Source organism: Herpailurus yagouaroundi, unplaced genomic scaffold (assembly GCF_014898765.1).
Source record: "Herpailurus yagouaroundi ecotype Mexico unplaced genomic scaffold, PumYag 198, whole genome shotgun sequence".
Classification (NCBI taxonomy): domain Eukaryota; kingdom Metazoa; phylum Chordata; class Mammalia; order Carnivora; family Felidae; genus Herpailurus; species Herpailurus yagouaroundi.
The window spans coordinates 9,921,231-9,939,136 of record NW_024412429.1 but is presented as its reverse complement, the minus strand read 5'-3'; the positions used below and the strand labels follow the sequence as shown (position 1 = coordinate 9,939,136).

The 17,906-nt window shown below is 40.1% G+C and overlaps 1 protein-coding gene and 1 long non-coding RNA gene across 6 annotated transcripts in view; one reads left to right on the top strand and one right to left on the bottom strand.

Annotated features, from left to right (window-relative positions):
* Positions 1-3,724: 3,724 nt before the first annotated feature.
* Positions 3,725-17,906, bottom strand: part of SERAC1 (serine active site containing 1) — a 66,621-nt gene continuing 52,439 nt past the window's right edge. For 3 of the 5 annotated variants that reach the window (XM_040448765.1, XM_040448764.1, XM_040448766.1), the window contains 7 exons: positions 14,038-14,188; positions 12,234-12,375; positions 11,136-11,230; positions 9,283-9,380; positions 7,680-7,862; positions 6,379-6,522; positions 3,725-4,973 (listed from right to left, as the gene is read on the bottom strand). In XM_040448765.1, coding sequence (XP_040304699.1) covers positions 4,837-4,973; positions 6,379-6,522; positions 7,680-7,862; positions 9,283-9,380; positions 11,136-11,230; positions 12,234-12,375; positions 14,038-14,188 — 950 coding nt within the window. In that variant the 3' untranslated portion in view covers positions 3,725-4,836. Of the gene's footprint in view, positions 4,974-6,378; positions 6,523-7,679; positions 7,863-7,916; positions 8,788-9,282; positions 9,381-11,135; positions 11,231-12,233; positions 12,376-14,037; positions 14,189-17,906 lie in introns of those variants that run through there. The other 2 variants (XR_005782599.1, XM_040448767.1) reach the window with 2 other exon arrangements.
* On the top strand, positions 5,652-14,118 carry LOC121013251 (uncharacterized). Its single transcript, XR_005782600.1, has 4 exons — positions 5,652-5,662; positions 9,826-9,830; positions 10,768-10,773; positions 14,017-14,118. It is a non-coding gene; the product is annotated as an uncharacterized LOC121013251 (long non-coding RNA).

Genomic DNA, 17,906 nt, shown 5'->3' with positions numbered 1-17,906 from the left:
CCCTGCGTTGGGCTCTGTGTTGATAGCTCAGAGCCTGGAGTCTGCTTCATATTCTGGGTCTCTCTCTCTCTCTCTCTCTCTCTCTCTCTCTCTCTCTCTGCCCTCTCCTGCTCATGCTGTCTCTGTCTCAAAAATAAACATAAAAAAAAATTAAGAAAAAAAGATACAAAGGTGGTTGTTTGAAACCTTTTTTAATGTAGGCATTTGTTGTCCCTCTTAGAACTGCTTTTGCTGCATCCAAGTTTTGGTATGTTGTATTTCCATTTTATCTCAAGGTATTTTTTCTTTTGTTTCTTCTTTGACCCACTGCTTATTCAGTTGCATGTTGTTTAATCTCTACATATTTGTGAATTTTCCAGTTTTCTTTTCATTGATTTCTAGTTTCACACCATTGTGGTCAGTAAAGGTACTTGATAAGATTTCAGTCTTAAATTTATTGAGTTGTTTTGTGGCCTAATGTATGACCTAATCTGGAGAATGTTCTGTGTGTACTTGAGAACAATGTGTATTCTGCTACCGTTGGATGGAATGTTCTGTAAATATCTGTTATTTAAGTCCAATGTTCTCTGTCTGGATGATATATATGTTGTTGAAAAGCAGGGTATTAAAGTCCCTGCTACTATTATATTGCAGTGCATTTTACTCTTCAGTTGTGTTAATATTTGTTTCATATATTTAGGTGCTATGTTGTAAATATTTACAAATGTTATATTCTCTGTTGGATTAGCCCTTTTATCATTATATAATGACATTTTCCCCTTATTACAATCTTTAGCTTTAAGTTTGTCTGCTAGAAATACAGCTACCCTGGCTTTCTGGTTTTTATTTGCATGGGATGTCTCTTTCCATCTCCTCACTTTCAGTGTGTGTGTATCCTTAAAGCTGAAGTGAGTGTCTTATAAGCAGCATATAGTTTTGTTTTTTTCCAATCCACTCAACGACTCTGTCTTTTGATTGGAGAAATCAATTTATATTTAAAGTAATTGTTAATAAGATAGCAATAGTAAGTCCATGTCTGATCTAATTGTTTTCCTTTTGCTTTCTCTTTTGTGTATTTACTATGTTTTTGCATTGAGGTTACCATGAAGCTTACATAAAACATATTTATAAGTTTATTTAAACTAACAAGTTCAGGGGCGCCTGGGTGGCGCAGTCGGTTAAGCGTCCGACTTCAGCCAGGTCACGATCTTGCGGTCCGTGAGTTCGAGCCCTGCGTCGGGCTCTGGGCTGATGGCTCAGAGCCTGGAGCCTGTTTCCGATTCTGAGTCTCCCTCTCTGCCCCTCCCCCGTTCATGCTGTGTCTCTCTCTGTCCCAAAAATAAATAAACGTTGAAAAAAAAAAAACCTTTAAACTAACAAGTTCAAATGCCCACTGAAGCTCTGTTTTTACTCCTCCCATTTTATTTTTTTGATGTTACAAATTATGTATTTTTATGTTGTCTATCCATTAACAAATTATACTTATAGTTTAGTTCTTTTGTCTTTTAACCTTCATACTAGATTTACAAGTGATTTACCCATCACTATTATAACATTAGGGTATTCTGAATTTAATTACATATTTACCCTTACGAGTGAGATTTATACCCTCATATGTCTTGTTACTAATTAGTATCCTTTCATTTCAGCTTGAAGGATTCCCTTATCCTTTCACGTAAGGCTGGTCTAGTGGTGATGAACTCCTTAAGCTCTTTCTTGTCTGGAAAATTCTTTAGGTCTTCAATTCCAAAGAACTTTGCCAGGTAGAGTATTCTTGGTTGCCAATTTTTTTCTTTCAGTACTTTGAATATATTATGCCACCCCCTTCTGCCCTGCAAAGTTTCTGCTGAAAAATCTAATAGTATTCTGGTGTTCTCTTGTGCATAACAATTTTTCTCTTGCTACTCTTAAGATTCTCTCATTTTTAATTTTTGGCAATTATGTGTCTTGGTGTGGATGTGTTTAGATTCATCTTATTTGGTATTCTCTGGGCTTCCTGGCTGGGGAAGAATTCAGCCATTAGTTCTTTGAATAAGCCGTCTGTCCCTTTCTCTTTTCCTTCAAGGAGTCCCATAATGCACATAAGTCCCAAATCAGCACTCTTTTTCATTCTTTTTTCTTTTTGTTCCTCTGATTGAATTCCACTGCCATCTTTGAGTTTGCTGATCCTTTCTTCCACACAGTCTAGTCTGTCATTGAAACACTATTGAATTTGTCAGTTTCTTACTGTATTTTCCAGCTCTGTGATTTGTTTGGTTCTTGATTACATTTTCTGTCTTTCATGAAAATCGTTATTTTGAACTCTTTCAGGTCAATTACTTATCTCCATCTTATTAAGATCTATTTCTCTTGGGGCGCCTGGGTGGCGTAGTCGGTTGAGCGTCCGACTTCAGCCAGGTCACGATCTCGCGGTCCGTGAGTTCGAGCCCCGCGTCGGGCTCTGGGCTGATGGCTCAGAGCCTGGAGCCTGCTTCCGATTCTGTGTCTCCCTCTCTCTCTGCCCCTCTCCCGTTCATGCTCTGTCTCTCTCTGTCCCAAAAATAAATTAAAACGTTGAAAAAAAAATTAAAAAAAAAAAAAGATTTCTCAAGTTTTATCTTCTATATTCATGTTTATTCATTTTCCTCAACACTCTGTTGGTTTCTGTACATTAGATCAAGGAGTCACTTCTCCCAGTCTTGACAGAGTGGTCTTGTTTAGACGAAACTTGCCATTCAGTCTGAGTTCTTGATTATCTCTCAAAGCTTTGTGACTGTCCAAACCACCTTCTTTGTTCTTAATATCTGCTACTAGTTGGGAATCTGCCAAAACCTGTCAATGTTACAAAGGGGAGGATCTATCAGTACCTAGATGTAGGCTGACTGGAAGCTGGGCTTTTAAAGTATGTAAATAGACTTTTTCTAGGGGAAGACTGCAAGATGGGGGTTTCTGCCTGTGCTGAGCCCTGACTGGTTTCTGTGTTTGTTGTAGTCCTGAGGGACCCCCCAAACACAAGCCCTGCTGGCCACCAGAGCCCAGCAATTGAGGGGTGCATTCTCTGGGTAGCAGCCACAAAAGCCAGGGCACTGGCTTGCAAGGTTCTCCCAGGGAAACACCAGGGACTTAAAATGGGCCAGAGGGAGAATGCAGATATGGTTCCCATCTGCCTCCCCAGTCTCCATGGAGGATCACAGTCAGCCTCTAGAGGTGTGGTGAATTAGAAGTCTGAGCCTCAGGCTGCAGCTTTTAAGAGCTGCAAATCGATCTCCCTTAGCTAGTATTTATTGTCAGCTTACCATTGCTAGCTAATCCTTACATTCACTGTATCTACATAATAAAACAAGTGGTTAAGTCACTTGTTAGGTTGGTTCATAATTACATGTTGAGAGTTTACTGGTGACCTGAGTTTACCTTCAGATGCTGTACTTTATAGTTTTAGCTTTGGTTATCCCATTCTACAAATGTCTACCATCTTCAAAATGCTAAAGATAGGTTTAAAAGGACCCAGCAATTCCACTCCTTATATCCAAGAGAATGGAAAACATATGTCCACATAAAAACTTGTGTTTACAGCAGCATTATTCATAATAGCCAAAAAGTGAAAAGAACCTAAATATTCATCAGCCAATGAATGCATAAACAAATGTATATCTCCACACAATTGAACATTATTTGACCATAAAGAGGAATGAAGTACTGATACATGCTACATCATACATGAACCTTGAAAACATTATGCTAAAAGAAGGCAGACACAGAGGCCACACATTGTATGATTCCATTTATATGAAATGTCCATAATACGCAAATCCATAGAGGGAGTAGATTAGTGTTTGGCAGGAGCTGAAGGGAAAGGAGGTGAGTAGTGATTGCTAATGGGTATAGAGTTAATTTGGGGGATGATGCAATGTTCTGAAATTACATAATGGGGAGGGTCGTACAACTCTGTATATACACTAAAAATCAACTGTATGTTTAAAAGGATCAATATTACGTGATTTCTATCTTAATGCTGTTATTTAAAACTAAAAAGTCATTAACGTGATTTCATATTTCTTACATGCTCAAGGTCAATTGATGCAACTTTCAAATAAGCATGAAAGAAAGGTCTATGTTACTTAGCTAAAGAGAATCAGAGAATCTTCATACTAAGTACTGCTGATATATATATATATATATATATATATATATAAAATGGATTAGCTACTTTATCCTTATCTGGGAAAAATTACAAGTATAGGTAGCTGCAATCTGGAAAGAATTACTAGAGGCTACAATTCTTTTAAAAAGAGAATTATTTGTTCTCAGCAATATGAAAATAAAAACTTGTAAGGAACTGCCCATGGATGACAAGTCTGACAGTTAATGTTAGACAAAGGTTTACACAGATATATATTTTTAAATTTACAGCACATGGAAACCCAGAACAAAAAATATTTATATTCTATGTATTATATTCCATGGTTCAGTCTCCTCTCTAGTCTAGGTACTCTCCAAATGGCATTTTTATGGAAGGTGATGATTGCTCTCCCTTGAGAAACCATCAGTGTTCTTCCTGGTATGAGCTGGAGACAGTCACGGATGACAAAAGGCAGTCTCTGTCCATAGCAGCTTGCTCTCTGCACCAGGGCCAACACTGCAAAACATAAGCTAGTGCACATGGAATTTCTTTTAAACCAAAAGAATCCAGTCTAGCCCTTCATTCTTTGATTGCCACTTTAGGTTTGTGCTTTTCAGTGCATGAAATGAGAATAGGCTGTTGCCTGCAACATGCTTCAGACCACAGTGATGCCATAGGGAATATGTTTGCATGATTGCTTAGAGCTTTAAAAGAGAAAGAGAACACCAAATTTCTTGCAAAATGGAAGAGGATAACGGTCAGTCTTCAAGATCTTTGGCTAAAGTTTCACAGATGAATTGTAAGGTACGCTGGTATAAAAAAGCATCTTTTTTCTTTGGCTTACAAATGTTCAAATGGTCAACATCCACAGGAATTAGATCTCCAATGCCTAAATCTGAAGAAAACAAAAATGTCAAAATCTAAGTAAAAATGGAGGCTTCCCCTGTCAATACTGAACGAGGACAGTTGGGTGGTTCCAAATGTGATTTGGTGGTGCTAATGGACTCTAAAAAGATAAAGGAACCAGAAGTGTGACCATTGCTAAACTACATGTGACTAATCACATGAGAATGGATTCTCAGGTATAATTTTATGCTTTTCATAAACTCTTTGTAGAATTTATGTGTTCTGGCCTACTTGCTAACAGTGAACAGAACCTGAGTAGTATCATCCTCAAAACCTTTATATATTTGCATGTTATTACTAAATTATTCCACGGTTCTTTTAACCACCTCTTTTTCTAGAGTTTATGTTGTTATACTTCATAACGAGCTCCCTTATCCTGACAAGAATGGGAACGTCTCACATGGGATTCATCTTTCACTCTACCAGGGTAAGAGGATTTAGTGCTTGAGAGATCTAGTAGAGTTTCTGATGTTTCAGCCTAACAAAGTCACCTAGCTGGAAGTGACAAGAGGTCCTAGTTCCAAAGTCCTTTTTGTAAGTTCTTCAACCCATGAACTCCTCACCCTATGGGGTATTACTTTGCGGTAAAGCCTCTTTAGGCTCAATACATAATGGACTTGGGACAAAACTTGTTATACAGGCTGAAGAACCATCTGCCAGACACTCCAGATCCACACTGTCCCTGAGAGCCCTCAGTATGGCCAAATACCACCAGATAGCACCCAGCCCTGTATCAGAGGTGATCCAGTTGACCAGGTGAGGGAAAAGCGGTTCAAGAAGGGAAATGTGTGGGTTATATACTACATACAGAGTAATATCGGAGGCTATAAAGAGAATTAAGAGTTGGGCCCTACCCTCAAAGAGCCTGTGATACATTATAATACACCATAGTAACAGGTATTGGTTATTTCCAGTATTGTAAAAAAACAAAACAAAACTGGTGTTTGAATATTCCCCATCTAAGATTCCAATGGAAAAAACTAAAAAAAATACAGTCCTCCATTTACTAAAGCTTCCACACTTTTAGCTGCATGTAGAAACCTTTAACAAATCAATCATCAGTCTGTTAAATGAAATGCTCCTTTCGTTCTGACACAAGGGCTCTGTATTCTTACTTTCATGCGACAGAGCTCACTGGTTATGGCTAAGTTAGAAGTAGCCAATGAACCCTGGCCAGCTAGTCAGTTAAATGCAGGGATGGAGAGGAGTAATGCCAAGGTTGTATGTTGGCAGAGAAATTTTAATCTATAGCTAAAAAGAATCATAGAATCTAGATCTCCTTAAAACTGTCTCCTTAACTGAGAAGCTGAACATAAAAACGGGTTGCTTCTGATTAAATATAGGTACCACCAACTAGGCATCTCATAGGGAACAAATTTCGCAAGAGTGAATACCTGCTGATTCCACAGGTACCACATGCAGTTTAATCATGCTACCAATGTAAGTTGGCAGTGTTTCCACGAAATTCAGCACCTGGAAGTTTTTGTCTTTAGCAAACTCCAGAAAGTCATCCTGTAGTGTTTTAAGTGCAGGAGAATCTGTAAAATTACAGAAAACAAGACTGTGACAAATTGTTTACCCAATTCATAATAAAATGTACTAAAGAGAAAATTAGGGTCCTGATGAAAGTTCGTGGCTTATTTTCTCCTTCCCAAGAAGCCGTTAAGATGAGACTAAAGAGTTAAAGCCACCCCAGAACTGACAGAGGCCAGCAGGCAGAGGGAGAGGTTCCACATGTTACTGGCTGACTGGAAGTAGGTAGGGCAATGTGGTATGTGGGACTGAGGGGTCCCTCAGTGTGCTGGCTGGCACCTTCACCCTAAAGCCCAACCTCCCATCAACAGAGCCTGTCTCTAATCACAGAGTGCCTGTCCCCCATCCTCAACTAGGAAAAGGCAACCAGGACAGACCATATCCTAGAAGATACCCTACAACCTAAAAGAGACAGACCTGGTGAACAAAAAGAAAAGAAAGGGGGGGGGGGAAACCTGGGCACAGAAGACACAGAACTCAGTGAAGAAACAGAAAAGAACTTTAAGAAAAACCTCGAATTAGTATCGTTAAAATGATTTCAAAAGAATCAGAGAACAAGAAAGAGTTTGTGGAAAATAAAACAACTGCCAAAAATAAAGTTCAATAGAAGGTTTAGAAGATGAAGTAACTCTCCATAACGCAGGAGAGCAAATCTAAACAAAAAGACAAGTGATATATTAAGGCTCAGCCAGGGGCTCCAAAATGATCAATAGGTGTTCCAGAAAAAGAGAAAATGCTTATCAATCAAAGTAAAGATAGTACATTATAATTACTATCCTGAAAATCTTAAAACTTTGTTTACGTCTTAATAAGTTGACCTTCTGAACTCATGGAAAAAAGCAGTTCGTTGGTAATTTGGAATAATACTTAAAATTTTAAATATTTAAGATAGTATTAAAATTGTTATATTTGAGCAAATAATGGCTTAAGGGAAAGTATCAAAGAAAAATCAAGCCTAAACTAAAAATTTTCTATGACAGTCTAAACATGATTTGTATACAAATAACAAAATGGGATCACTTCTTGGCCTTTTGGCTAAGACCAAGTGCAAATAATAAAATGGGATAATACAGCCAAGTTAGACACTTTCTTCCTCCTTGTCCTGTATAACTAATATTGTAATACAATCCCAATTCCCTTCGTGACAGAAGGTAAGTATTACCCTTGCTGAGTTCTTTGACTTCCAAGGAGGGAAAGAGAAGATAGCGAATATTAACAGAGTATTCAGCCAGATGGGATCCATGATGAGGGACGCTATAAAAAATTATTCCTCTGGTATTGTTTATAACAGTACTCATTTCTGGCTTCTTGGAGGCTTCCAACAGCATCTTTTTGACAAGAAGACCTAGTTGTACAAAGAAAAAGAATGCATGAGCTGTTTTTCTTCCTTCCATTATTCTAAAAAAAAAAAAAAAAAAGCGGGGCAGGGGTGGTGGTAGGGAACATATACACAAAAAGAGATGTTTCTTTTAAAAGTTTAAACAATTCTCTATAGTCCAACAGACAGGGCTTTAAAATATTAGCGCTTGATAATGTAGAATACAGATGTCCCTTTAACAGCATGGTTTGAACGTACAGGTCCACTCATAATGGATTTCGCACAGTACTGTTAATATATCTTCTCATGATCTTATTTATTGTAAGAATACAGTACGGTGTACATACACAAAACATATTTATTGACCGTTATCAGTAAGGTGTCTGGTCAACAGTACGCTATCAGTAGCTAAGTTTTGGGGGAGTCAGAAGTTATATGCAGATTTTTGACTATGCAGGGGTTAGTGCCCCTAGTCCTCATGCTATTCCAGGGCCAACTGTATAGAACACAAGCCTACAAGTAAGATTCTACAAACTCACCTGAAATGCAGATCTTCTATCACAGGATGCACTGTCCCACAGAAGGAGTGCCGGGCATTGCTATTTGGGGTGTCCATCAATGAAGTACATGTGCAGTACTAGTCTCCCCATCCTGCCCACAGTGACCCACTAATGGCCACACCATGAGGACAGTACTAATATTCAAAAGAGATTCCCCTAAAGCTTAACCCCCAAGGAAAACAAACCTTCCGTAGGCAAATGCACCCAGGAAGGCACCATCTCTTCTGTCCTCCTACCCTGGGCTTGAAGCTGATGATGCAACACAAAGGTCACTTAGATGGTGACAGCAGACCTCTGCGGACACAAACGGCTACATCTTCCTTTCTCTGAGAAAAATCCCCAACTCTGAGTCTGCAATCCTGAGCGTTTCATCAGATAAACGAGGTCAGGGGCTGCAACAAGGCCCATTGCAGGGCAGCTGGTGAAAACTCGCAGAGAAAGGGGGTGGGGAGTGCGCTGGGAGGGGCAGGGGATGTTGCTCAGCAAGCCTACACCAGGTCCCAGATGCCATCACACCTCCCCTTCAGCAGGCTTGGGGCTGGGGCTGTGGGCTCCGCAGTGGTAGGGGGTGCAGGGAAGCGGGGAGCACAAGGACCAGCCAGGAATGCTGAGGGATATTTATAGGTCAGGCTTATATAAGCCATAGACTGCTTCTGCTGTTTACTGATTCTCACTACATGAGATCATGATGTTGTCAAACTCCTGTTCCTTGTGGTCCCCTTGTAGAAAAACAAATAGCAGGGAAGGAGAGGAGAGTAATTTAAAAACTTAGCCACAGCCAAAAACGTTAATTTGGGGGGAAAGGGCCAGTGTTAAGTGAAACAGCTGGGGTAACTCAGCTCCAACAGCCTCACAGCGCTGGCCTCACAACGATGAAATGTACTTACCTCCCATGCTGTGTGACACCCAAATGACTGGCCTGTCCCCAACACCAGCAGCTCTGAGCTTCCTCAGAAGCTCGTCGCTCCTGAATGCAATGGACTTCCTGAACGAAAAGAAACCAGCAGGAATAACATGGGGCTACTGCCTCCCCGCCACAAATTTTATTCTCCAATTTTTTAAGACAAGAACTTTTTTGGGCCAATATCATACACTACATTTTGGGGTCAGGAATACCCCTATTCTCTCTGCTTGATTTCTACAACTGCTCATTCCCCATTTCTTAGTCACACTGGCATAACTGGGAATATCTAGGCCCAGAACAGACCACTCGTTTACTCAACAAGCAGGGTTTGAGCATCTAATATGCGTGTGGCAATTTTTACAAGTCAAGCTCGGGTCTCGCACCAACTGCTCCCACCACTTAGGATGTGTGTCCTTTCTCATTATGTGGCCTGAAAATAATACCATGTTGTCCCTTGTGAGTTCACCTATGTGGTCACCTGCCATTGCTGGTTAGTTCTACTTGTATTTATGCTGCAAACATTAAGCTTTCGTCATTTTGGTTATTTAGAAATGCCAGAAAGCTATCAGAATCAGAAAATTCAAAGTAATTTTCAAACAAAAAGGGAACTTCAAAACTATGTAGTCTGGTAGTTTTATTTATTTTTTTTAATTTTTTTTTCAACGTTTATTTTATTTTTGGGACAGAGAGAGATAGAGCATGAACAGGGGAGGAGCAGAGAGAGAGGGAGACACAGAATCAGAAACAGGCTCCAGGCTCTGAGCCATCAGCCCAGAGCCTGACGCGGGGCTCGAACTCACAGACCGCGAGATCGTGACCTGGCTGAAGTCGGACGCTTAACCGACTGCGCCACCCAGGCGCCCCGTGTAGTCTGGTAGTTTTAAACTGTTTATCTAGGGGTGCCTGGGTGGCTCAGTCGGTTGAGCGTCCGACTTCAGCTCAGGTCATGATCTCACGGTCCGTGAGTTCGAGGCCTGGGTCGGGCTCTGTGCTGACAGCTCAGAGCCTGGAGCCTGCTTCGGATTCTGTGTCTCCCTCTCTCTCTCTGCCCCTAACCCACTCATGCTCTGTCTCTCTCTGCCTCAAAAATAAATAAAAACATTAAAAAAAAATTTTTTTTAATAAAAATAAACTATAGATATAGAATCCTTTCCTTGCAATAAAGGTTTGTCAGAGTTCCTCCAGGTGAAATGGGGAAGGACCCTTGAGCTCTTGCCCACTGGCCCTCAGAACACTTCTCTGGCACCTAAGTGGGGGCCATTCACCAGTGCCAATCAGTTTGGTAACAGTGATTCCGACCAACTCTCTCAATTTGCAGACCAAGCCTCCCAGACAAGTTAGATGGCTTGTTGATAACACAGTGGGTCAAAGGTACAATCAGCTACAGTCTTGGTCCCGGAGCCAAGAGGTCCAGGGCTCCTTCATGTATATACAGTCAGCACATGTGACCTACAAGTGACACCGGGAGCCTACAGTGCTCAGCATCTTTTTCTTTGCTTCCTTTAGTCAATATACTTGTGAACACGAAAGGAAAAAGCTTCACGTTTACTTCTGAGAGTAAAGGAGACTTTGCTATAGAATCCACTGGTCCTTACTATGAGAATAGTTACAAATGAACCACTTTAGGAATCCAACATTGACGCTGTATCTAAGCCTTATACTATTTCATTGTTTATATATTACTAACTCCTTCTAGAAGGAAGAGAAAAAAGTAGGATTTTCATAATAAAATTCTGTCTGTGGCATCAAAAGCTAAAGCCCCTCTCCCCACCCCAGAGGGTCCACTTGTGGCCTGGACCCTGGCCCTTCCTCCCAGCCCACAGCTTCCTCTGTTACCTTTCCATCGGGCACCTCGTTCTCCAGTCACTCAGGCTGGTGTCATACTCCACAGATATAATTCGGAGAGCAGGACAGTCTCTTGCCAACCATGTCTATATAATTAAAAGGTACAAAAGAACATATATGAATTTCCACTGCTTCAGTTATTTCCTAGTAATTGACACCTGTAACTAAAGGTCACTGTAATACTGACGACTAATAAACATAGCATTAGAATAAAGTTTAAAGGTGACTAGAAAACCAGTTCCAACGTTTTATCTTTTTATGTCTCTGGTCACAAGGTGGCACCAATATTTATAAGCATAAGGCCAATGCAAGTTTCCAGAACATATTCTCAATTTTAATGCACTATAGCCAAAAGCAAGGAGTTCTTGGAATCCAGATCAAATTAGATTTTGGAGAGCACTTAATAGAAAGTTATGATCTCAGCACAGAGAATATGACGGTGGAAGATCTGACCTGGAACTCAGAGATACTAATTGAGTCACAGTTGTCTGTGGACCCAGGGTCTATCGTACTTCAGTGTTGCTAGAGACCAAGTGCAAACCATTCTTTGCGGGATAAGCCTCTGTGAAGGTGAGGAAGCCACGGTGGGACAAAGCCCAAGAAACTGCACGTGTGCAACAACCGTGTTCACTGAACTTTAGGTATATTCCACTGGACGCATTCATCTCAGAATTAAGGCTCTCAGAAGAAATGTCATCAAGGAAATCCAAAGTAGAATTATTTCTTCAAAGTATTTCTGTTTTTATAATTATTAAAGTCACAGAACTAGCTAACTATTATGAATATGTTATGGGTTATATTTTTAATAGGAGTGAACAAATACTGGCCCTCACCCATTTTTTAACTTAGTGAAATACTCCTTGAGAGTTATAGCCCACACCCTGATCAGAAATTACACAACAGAAGGCAGGGTGACAAGCCGAGCTGTTCAGGAATATACTACAAATGTCCCCAAGGAACAGAAAATCTGCATGGAAGAAAAATCCCAGTAGAAAGAGAAAAATAAGCAAATCACAATGAGGCCCTGACAGCTGGAGACACCAATGTGTCATGAAGAAGGTGGCCTAACCAAAGTCAGCACTTCCTTACCTTAGGCCAACATGTTGTATACCTGGCATCGTCCTCTAAAATCTTTTCAGTTAAAAGCTGCTCATTGTCCTGCTGGCGCCATGTTTTGAATGCTGCTCCCATAAGGCCATGAATAAAAAGCACATCTGCTTTAATGGGCTGACTGAGGAGGAGAGAGTTTTAAAAAGAAGCAGAATAAACGCATTACTGCTTGGGAAAGAATCTACACAGCACTCTGTGGATGGTGCTTAGCAAGCTTATACGACAGCAAGTAAAACCACGAAGGCAGGCCGTGTAAGCACAGGTGCGCTGAGGATCCCTGTAAGGAGTCTGGGCACAGAGACACGGAGCATGCTTGCTACTCTATAAAAGTGGACACAGATCCAGCCAGTAGACCAACCAAAGTCAACTGGAATAAGTGTGGTGACCAATGAAGCAACATATGTCATAGACTGCCCTCCAAAGAATTTCATGAGAATACTCCACAAATCAATAAAAGTATTTAAGAAATTAAGTTAGTGTAGTTTCAAATTGAGTATGCATGAGAGATTTTTTAAAACTTATCAAGGGAAATGTTTAGCAGAAATGAGATTTTAAGGTAATTTATTGTCTTTAGATAGGACATTTTTAAAAACTGGACATAGAGTATTACTTGTAAGTTATTTATAGTACCCACACAATTATGCAATACATATAAAATACATTTCCATATTATTTGTTTATAAATTGGAATTATCCAGGCAATCCATTTTTCAATTAAATGTTTTTGCTATTTTCTGAGGTATTATTTTTTTTTAATGTTTATTTATTTCAGAGAGAGAGAGACAGAGTGTGAGCAGGGTAGGGGCAGAGAGAGAGGGAGGCTCCAGGCAGGCTCCAGGCTCTGAGCTGTCCGCACAGAGCCTGACACAGGGCTCAAACCCACAAACCAGGAGATCATGACCTGAGCCGAAATCAGATACTTAACTGACTGAGCTACTCAGGCACTCCTCTGAGGTATTATTTTAAAGTGCCTGACAAGGGGCACCTGGATGGCTCAATTGGTTAAGGGTCTGACTCTTGATTTCAGCTCAGGTCATGATCTCAGGGTTCTGTGAGATCGAGCCCTGCGAAAGGGCTCTGCGCTGACAGCAGGGAGCCTGCTTGGGATTCTCTCTCCCCCTCTCTCAAAATAAATGAATAAAAACTTTAAAAAAAATTCTAAATAAATAAATACATAAAGTGCCTGACAAAAATCCCAGAAATATGTAAGTTTTTCATTGTGGTCCTTTCTATATTTACGATCTCAGCAATGATACAACTGGAAATGGTGACCAGATATAACCCTGAGGAGTAGGAGTCAAATTTATTACAACTTCTTCCTTCTAGTGCATGATTTTATAACTTGCATAAACTTTCTGCAGTCCTTTTGAGTTCTAGAACCAGACTAATAGGATTGCCTGCATACAGTGTCCTATCTCCTTCCATGCAAACCAACCTCTACAATCCTAATCAGCTATTAACTCAGATCTCCAAGAACCCAGCAGTGAAACAAACAACCCACATTACAAAACTCAAGCGGGCCACACTCCAAGAGGTGAACACTATCTTACTGAAGGTCGGCCCTTGGTGTAAAATCACGCTGGTAATTTAGCCAGTTCCATACTTTCATGACAGCCTGCAATTCTTCTGAGGTTATTATGGACAAGTGGAGTCAGTATGTAAGGTTATCAGGATTATCTGTAAGGCATTTAACATCTAAATTACGCAGAAATAAAATAAAAAGATAAGCCCTCTAGGCTTTACCTCCCCACAGGAGACAAAGCGACACCATTTGCTTTCTTACCTTGTGCGATACTGGGGGTGTAGTACGTACACGCCGTCCTGGTATTTTTCTCGCATGGTCTCTCGGTCTAGATTAGCCAGGGTTCTGGCGGCATGTGAGGCCTCCATTATGCGGGGAGACTTCATTGCTTCTGCCAGTATAGAAACCCAACCTGGTGAGAAGAACAAGCTCCTAAATGCCGACGCTACTCCATCTCAGACTATGAGCGGTTTCTGGCTGAAAATAACAGGAGAAAGGCAGACTCCAGCGTCTGTCTCACAGAAAAGAACGACTACTCCAACTCCATTCTGCCCTCTGGGTCCCACAGCACGTCATGTCCCAAGCCAGGTACCCTCTCCTCTATAGGAGGTCTCAAAGAAGGTAGGGGTGTAAGAGCCATTTTCTTTATTTAGAAAATCTAACAAAAGTTGCAATTACTAAGAAAATAGGGTATTTTGCTTTCAGCAAGAATTATTAAACTCAGTAATTTTAATACTAGTTATTTCATCCTGTCAGTCACATTAGCAGTGTTTAACGCACATAAGAAATGATTTCTTTATAATGAGCTTGCTTAGAAATAACAAGTATTGGCAATGATGTGGAAAAAAAAGGAACCTTGGTGGGAATGTGAGCTGGTATAGCCAATGTGGACAACAGTACGAAGGTTCATCAAAAAATTAAAAATAGAATTACCATAGGATCTAGTAATTCCTCTACTGGGTATTTACCCAAATGAAACAAAAACACTAATTCAAAAAGACATAGGTCCCCCTATGTATACTGAATTATTTATAATATGGAAGAGCAAGATATGGAAACAACTCAAGTGTCCATCCACAGATAAGTGGATAAAGAAGATGTGGTATATATACAGAATATTGCCCAGCCTTAAAAAAAAAAAAAAAAGGAATCTTGCCATTTGCAATGACATGGCTGCAGTAAGAGGGTATCCTAATTGAAATAAGTCAGAGACAAATACTATATGATTTCACTCATATGTGAAATTTAAGAAACGAAAACAGAAAAAAGAGACAAACTAAAAAAACAGACTTAGCTATAGAGAACAAACTGATGGTTGCCAGAGGGGAGGGTGTGGGGGGATGGGAGAAACAGGTGAAGGGGATAAAGAGGACACTTATCATAAGCACTGAGTAACGTACAATGGGTGAATCATATTGTACACCTGAAACTAATATAACACTGTACATTAGGTTTCAATTTAAAAAAAGAATATTAAAAAAGTAATAGTGCTTGATATATGAAAGTCTGTAAAACATGGGGTTCAGGAAGGAAACGTTTTTTTCTCAGCTCAGAGATTCACAGTATTTGACAGCTATTTGACTTCTCAATGACCTTTTTTTTTGGTTAACTCTACCCCCTACATAGGGCTCAAACTCAAGACCCAGAGATCAAGAGTTGGCTCCAGCAACTGGGCCAGCCAGGTGCCCCTAATATATACATGCTATATACTTTATAATGCACTTTTTTTCTTCAACAACATAGGATTATACTACAATATGGCTACAGTATGGGTTGTTTTTTAAGTTTATTTATTTAGGTAATCTCTATACCCAACGTGGGGCTTAAACTCACAACCTGGAGATCAAGAGTTACATGCTGTACTGACCGAACCAGCCAGGTGCCCCCAAAACATTATTTTTTAAAGAGACACAAAGCCATACTATGTGCAATATGGCTTCATTTATTTTTCATGTTTTTGGTACTTAAAACATGACACTTTTTGCACATAAATATGTATGGAAGTGCATGTAAACACACGCCCACGCACGCACACACACACACCTATAAAGGCACCTAGTTTGGTGCCTAGTCATCACCTCATAGGAGGGAGTTGGGTTGGGGAGGGCTCCGTAAAAAGGTGGGTTTAACTTTTTTGCTCTATGTTCTCTGAAGTTATTTACCAGGAGAATCTATTCACATGTTATTTATATAACTTAAAATAATACAACATGGACCTTGAAGGCAGAGAGATTTGGGCTTAAAATTTCTGTCCCCTACCGTTGCTGTGGAACCTCAGTCAAGTTACTTGGGCTGGAAGAAGGTTCTAATAAATAAATCCAAATAAAAACTGCACATACCAAGCCCAGCAGGCACTCAGCTGTCCCCATGTCCTCCTCCCACGCTCCGTGGCAAAAGTGTTAAGGATCAGTGTGATGATAGGAGGCCAGTATTTAATAACCCAAAAGAAGTCTCAGACCGAATCATCATTTTTTAACAATATTCAAATTTGTAACATTAAAAAAAAATGTCCCTTCAAAATGTTCTAAAGAATGCTTTATAATAACAATATAAGAATGTTTTGAAATTCTACCTATAGAGATACACAGGTATATTACTGGTATACATTCAAAAAGATGGCTTTATTTTTAATGGAGTCCCAAGAAAGGAAACGCAACAGAAAGCAAGGTGCAAGCCATTTCTATGGCTTTTTTTAGTTGACAAAGTATTTTCACAATGCCTGAGATGCTTCACCTTTTATAAAACATCAAATGCCCCTTGGAAAACTTGTGTCTTTAAGATTCAACTCTTCTAAATTCTGTAACATCTGAATACATGTTCATTATAAAAGCAATTGTTTAAAAATAGCACTTAATAACGGGAAATCAACATGGCGGAAAAGTAGGGGGACCCAAAGTTCCCTCGTCCCTCAAACACAGCAGTGTTGAGACCAAAGGACTTTGAATTCCAAGAGTCTGGGCTGCAGAGTGACAGATTCCATCTCCAGGGGCCCATGGGGACAACCTGGCAGGCCACAGGTGCATGATAGAGAACTGAGAGAGATGACAAAACAGGCAGGTAGGCACGGATAGGAGGGATCCCCTTCTGCAGAAGAGAGTCTGGGGAAGTGTAGGACTGTATCCGGACAAGAGAAAAACCACAGACCAGGATGGACAAAGATCCAATCTCTAACTGCGGGGCTTTCTCAGGACTGGGGCCAGCTGCCCTGTTTGTGCAACTGGGGAGAAGGGGAGCCAGCCCCTGGCTCGGTACCTAGTTTGGAGGCACAGTCCACAGTGGGAGAAAGCAATCCCCTCCCTGGAGTGCTGTGGGAAGACGGTATATAAATAACCATTTAAAGGACAAAGACTGCCTGTGCCCGCCAGTCAGAGGCCATATATTGGACAGATCATCTAGGCAGAAAATCAATAAAGAAATAATGGTCCTGAATGATACACTGGACCAGATGGACTTAACAGATATATTCAAAACTTTTCATTCTAAAGCAGAAGAATACACATTCTTCTCGAGGGCACATGGAACATTCTCCAAGATAGATCACATACTGGGTCAAAACACAACCCTCAATAAATGTAAAGGAATTGAGATCATACCATGCACATTTTCAGATCACACTGCTATGAAACTTGAAATCAACTAAAGGAAAAAGTTTGGAAAACCTGCAAATGCATGGAGGTTAAAGAACACCCTACTAAAGAATGAATGGGTCAACCAGGCAATTAAAGAAGAAATTAAAAAATATAGGGAAACAAATGAAAATGAAAACATGACAGCCCAAACCCTTTGGGACGCAGCAAAGGCAGTCCTAAGAGGAAAATACATTGCAATCCAATCCTATCTCAAGAAACAAGAAAAATCCCAAATACAAAATCTAATAGCACAACTAAAGGAACTAGAAGCAGAACATCAAAGAAACCCCAAGACCAGAAGAAGAGAAATAATAAAGATAAGAGCAGAAATAAACAATATAGAATCCAAAAAACAGTAGAACAGATCAATGAAACTAAGAGCTGGTTTTTGGAAAAAATAAACAAAATTGATAAACCCCTAGCCAGACGTCTCAAAAAGAAAAGAGAGAGGACCCAAATAGATAAAATCACGAATGGAAATGGACTTATCAGAACCAATCC